Source organism: Chenopodium album, chromosome 16 (genome assembly GCF_948465745.1).
Source record: "Chenopodium album chromosome 16, dcCheAlbu1.1, whole genome shotgun sequence".
NCBI lineage: Eukaryota > Viridiplantae > Streptophyta > Magnoliopsida > Caryophyllales > Amaranthaceae > Chenopodium > Chenopodium album.
Genome location: NC_137849.1, coordinates 38184137 through 38189596, shown reverse-complemented (window position 1 = coordinate 38189596; position 5460 = coordinate 38184137). Strand labels below are relative to the sequence as shown.

Genomic DNA, 5460 nt, shown 5'->3' with positions numbered 1-5460 from the left:
TTATTTAAAGTAAATCGCCCATAGTTGGAATTATTAAACTGTAATTTTCCTTTGGAATATTAAATTCATTGAATTATATAAATGAAGAATATGAAACCAAACATTATTTGAAAATTTTAAGATGGATTAATTTGAAAAATATTGATTGTCAAAAAAAAAAATTTGAAAGATATTAAATTTGTTTTGGGTTTATATAGGAATAATGTTAAGATATATTAGTATTAATATATCTTTGACTTAGTATATATGTAATTATTCTGTTTTCCTATTTTGTAGCTTAGCATATATTTTAGTGTATAGCTATCCCTTGATTTGTGGCTTAAGATAAGCATGTAATGTGTATATATATTCACAGCAAATCTAATGGAAGACTGACGGAATACAATTCCTTCATGGTATCAGTTGCTTAGGGTGTTTTTCCGCTGCTCCCTACTACTGTGTCCGCCTCTTGTTCTTCTCTTCTCTTCTCTTCTTTCTTTCTCTGTTATTCTCCTCTGTTTTACAATAACAATGTCGGATAGCAAATCCTCTTTCCACCCGGCGTTTACTGTCTTGAATATTCAGAGCAGCATCCCAATTACTCTTGAATTGGAAAATGCTGCGTATTCTACTTCGGCGGAACTATTCAAAATTCACGCTCGGTCTCACAAGGTTCTCGACCATATTATTGCTCCGAAGAAGAAGGTGGCTGCCCCTTCAACCGATGAGGAAAAGGAGTTATGGTTGACGTTGGATGCACTCGTTCTAGGGTGGATTTATTTGACAATTTCAAAGGATCTTTTGCAGACAATTATTGAACCGGATTCAACGACGATGGAGGCTTGGGAAAGGTTGCGTGATATTTTCCAGGAAAATCAGAACTCTAGAGCCGTAACCCTTGAACATGAATTCTCCAACACGAAGATGGAGGATTTCTCTAACGCCTCGGCGTATTCTCAAAGGCTCAAGAGCCTTTCCGACCAATTGAAAGATGTAGGGGCACCGGTGGACAACAACCGACTTGTGCTTCAATTGGTTGCCGGTCTCACAGACTCCTACAATGGTGTTGCTACTCTCATCCGACAAAGCAGCCCCCTCCCTCAATTTTACCAAGCCCGATCAATGCTCACGTTGGAGGAGGCGGGTTTGGCTAAGAAGGCTACTCATTCCGCTACGGCTATGGTGGCGGGCTCTTCCCGGGATTCTGAATTTGGCTCTGATTCGGGTTCCTCACGTGGCAAGAACAAGAATCAGAAGAAGAATGGTAACCGCAAGCAAACGGGTGGTGGCCAGAACGCAGGGGGTGGTCGCGGCACCAGTTCTGGCAGCGGTCAGAACACTGGTGGGGGTCGCGGTGGTCTGGGTCAGCAGGGTCAGCAACAACAGCCACAGTGGGGGTCGGTTCCTCCATGGCAGCCCCAATACCAACAGTACCCACCTTGGGGGTATTTTCTTCAATGGACTACTCCACCTTGTCCATACCCAACCCAAGGTTGGGCCAGACCTCAAGGCCCAATGAAGCAGCAACAATCCAGCATACTAGGCCCTCGCCCACAACATGCTTATGCAGCTTCCCAACAGTCTTATACTCCGACGGATATCGAATCGGCTATACACACAATGACATTGAGCCAACCCGACCCCTCGTGGTATATGGACACCGGTGCAACTTCGCACATGACATCCTCCAATGGTAATATCTCGTCTTATTTTAATTTGAGCAATCATCATAATGGTATTATTGTTGGTAATGGTCATTCAATTCCAATTCGTGGTTGTGGTCATACTACTTTGCCTTCCCCGAACCCACCCTTGTCTCTTTCTAATGTCCTTCATGCACCTAAACTCATCAAGAATCTAATTTCTGTTAGAAAATTTACAACTGATAATTGTGTGTCTATTGAGTTTGACCCTAATGGTTTTTCTGTGAAGGATTATCAGACGAGGATGCCAATAATGAGATGTAATAGTCAAGGAGATCTTTACCCACTCACTACCACCTCTTCAACCTCTTCTCCATCATCCTTTACGGCCTTAGCATCCTCTCTTTGGCATGATCGATTGGGACATCCGGGGTCTTCCATTTTAAAGGCTCTTAGTAGTAATAAAAATATTTAATGTACTCATTCCCCTAGTTCTAATATTTGTCACTCTTGTGTACTCGGAAAACACATTAAGTTGCCTTTTATTTCTTCTAATTCAAGTACTACTTTGCCGTTTGATATTGTTCATAGTGATCTATGGTCTTATCCTGTTTTAAGCTATTCGAGTCATCGATTTTATATGCTTATTTTGGATGATTTTTCTAAGTTTTTATGGACCTTTCCTCTAGCTAGAAAATCTGATGTTTTTGATAAGGTTTTAGCCTTTCAATCTTTTGTGAGCACGCAATTCGACCGACCTATTAAAAATTTCCAATGTGATAACGGGCAAGAATATGATAACGGACCTTTTTGGGCATTGTGTGAGTCTAATGGCATGTCTTTTCGTCTTTCTTGTCCCCATACGTCATCACAAAATGGAAAAGCTGAGAGGAAAATTAGATCTTTGAATAATATTATTCGCACTCTTCTTGCACATGCATCACTTCCACCATCATTTTGGCACCATGCATTGCAAATGGCAACTTACCTTCATAGTATTTTACCAAGTAAATTACTAGAGTACAAATATCCTCTCCAAGTTCTCTATCACAAGGAACCATATTATTCTCATATACGTGTTTTTGGGTGTTTGTGTTATCCCTTAATTCCGTCCACAACTATCAACAAGCTTCAACCTCGTTCCACACCATGTGTTTTCTTGGGGTATCCACCAAATCATAGAGGTTACAAATGTTATGACTTATCTTCTAATAGGATCATAATTAGCCGGCATGTTGTGTTTGATGAAACAGTTTTTCCTTTTGCTAAATTACACACACCAACTACACATACATATGATTTTTTGGATGATGGTTTAAACTCTTATGTGATTAATCACATGGGCATGCCTGAGCATCCCAATTCACCACCCGTGGCCCAACGCGGGTCTCCCTTAGTTGGCCCAACCTTCTCTCCTCCTAACCAGTTTGGGCCACACTCATCTCCCCCTACACGGACTGGGCCGCAAGATACTTCCCCTCCCAGCAGCCCAGTTCCACTCCTTTCTCTTCCCAACAATGACGCTGCTGTTGGGAAGAATGGGCCACAGAAGGACCGTGGGCCTGCGCAGTCAGCCGCGGCCCAACTGCGACCTACCCAACCAGCTAGCCCAATTGTTCCCTCCTCCCAATCCACTCCAATTCCCACTCCTCATCCCACCATGGTCACTCGTAGTAGAAATGGTATCACCAAGCCCAACCCGAAATATCACAATCTCAACACCATGGTGTCCACGGTTACGAAATCCCCTCTTCTTCGTAACCCAATTTCTGCTTTACGTGACCCAAATTGGAAAATGGCTATGGATGATGAATATAATGCTCTTATTAATAATAAGACGTGGGAGTTGGTGCCCCGTACGCCTAATGTTAATGTTATTCGTTATATGTGGATTTTTACTCATAAGGTGAAATCTGACGGTTCTTTTGAGAGGCATAAAGCCCGTCCTGTAGGTGATGACAAAACACAACAGGTTGACATTAATTGTGGGGAGAATTTTAGCCCGGTGGTCAAACCGGCTACCATCCGTACTGTGCTTAGCTTGGCATTGTCCAAAGCTTGGCAAATTCATCAGCTTGATGTTAAGAATGCTTTTTTGCATGGTGAGCTTAATGAGACTGTCTATATGCATCAACCTCTTGGTTTCCGTGATAAGACTCATCCTGATTATGTATCTTTGCTGCGAAAATCATTATATGGTCTTAAACAGGCACCCAGAGCTTGGTATAAGCGTTTTGCTGATTTTGTTAATTCTATTGGTTTTACTAATAGCAAGAGTGACAATTCTCTCTTTATTTATCGTGATGGCTCGAATGCGGCTTATTTGTTGCTATATGTTGATGACATTATTCTTACAGCTTCCTCTAATGCTCTACGGCGTTCTATTATTTCTCTTCTTAGCAAGGAATTTGCTATGAAGGACTTGGGTCTTCTAAATTATTTTCTTGGCATTGTTGTGACAAGGCATAAGGGTGGACTATTTTTGTCACAACGTAAGTATGCTGAGGAGAATATTGACAGGGTCGGGATGAGTTCGTGCAAATCTTCGGCCACTCCTGTTGAGGCAAAGTCGAAAGTCAGTGCTTCGGGCTCACCTTTTGCAGATCCCACCTTGTATCGTAGCCTTGCTGGGGCGCTACAGTATCTTACTTTTACAAGGACGGATATTTCTTATGTTGTGCAACAGGTATGCTTACATATGCATGATCCGAAAGAAACTCATATGGCGGATTTGAAATGCATCATCCGATATGTACAAGGTACTCTTGACCATGGTTTGCATCTTTATCCATAATCCATTTCTACACTTGTATCATATACAGATGCTGATTGGGGTGGGTGTCCCGATACGAGACGTTCCACATCTGGTTGTTGTGTGTTTTTGGGTGATAATTTGATATCTTGGTCATCTAAATGACATGCTACTCTCTCCAAGTCTAGTTGTGAAGCGGAGGGCAGAGGTGTGGCTAATGTAGTTTCGGAGTCATGTTGGCTTCGTAATTTTTTGTTGGAGTTGCATTGCCCGATTAAAAAGGCAACTTTGGTTTATTGTGATAATGTGAGTGCTATTTATCTTTCGGGTAATCTAGTGCAACATCAGCGTACTAAGCATATTGAGATGGACATTCTTTTCGTTCGTGAAAAGGTGGCTAGAGGTGAAGTACGGGTCCTTCATGTTCCATCTAGGCACCAAATTGCACACATCTTTACAAAAGGACTACCCCGGGTATTATTTGAAGACTTCGGAGATAGTCTAAGTGTCCGTCCTCCTCCTGCTTTGACTAAGGGGGTGTGTTAAGATATATTAGTATTAATATATCTTTGACTTAGTATATATGTAATTATTATATTTTTCTATTTTGTAGCTTAGCATATATTTTAGTGTATAGCTATCCCTTGATTTGTGGCTTAAGATAAGCATGTAATGTGTATATATATTCACAGCAAGTCTAATGGAAGACTGACGGAATACAATTCCTTCAAATAAATCTAAAACAAGGCGACATATTTGAAGTCGACATTGAGAAGGAGACAAGTATTTGCTGAAAAAAAATTAAAAAATAAAGCTTCAATGGAGAATGATGGATGAATAGCAACATTAATGATGAACATCAACGGAGAAGATGAACAACCCAAATGAAAAGATGAGCAACAAAAAAAAAAGTTTTTTTTAAAGAATTTTTGATGAATTAAATTTAGGATTTTTTAAAAAATAACACCACAAAATTTCCATAAATTTGATTATAACACCACAAAATTTAAAATTTTGATTATAACACCATAAGAAAACTAAAAAAATTGGATTTCTCCACCGCTTACTAACGCCATCTAAAAAACC

The 5460-nt window shown here is 40.5% G+C and overlaps 1 protein-coding gene across 1 annotated transcript; it reads left to right on the top strand.

The window, feature by feature from the left end:
- The first annotated feature begins 510 nt into the window (after positions 1-510).
- On the top strand, positions 511-2097 carry LOC145584224 (uncharacterized). The gene has a single exon (XM_081641120.1). It carries the CDS (start codon positions 511-513, stop codon positions 2095-2097), a length of 1587 nt encoding a protein of 528 aa, XP_081497246.1.
- Positions 2098-5460: the final 3363 nt, after the last annotated feature.

Excerpts from the sequence above, each read along its gene's own strand:
- LOC145584224 (XM_081641120.1), top strand. The coding sequence starts at position 511 with ATGTCGGATAGCAAATCCTCTTTCCACCCGGCGTTTACTGTCTTGAAT.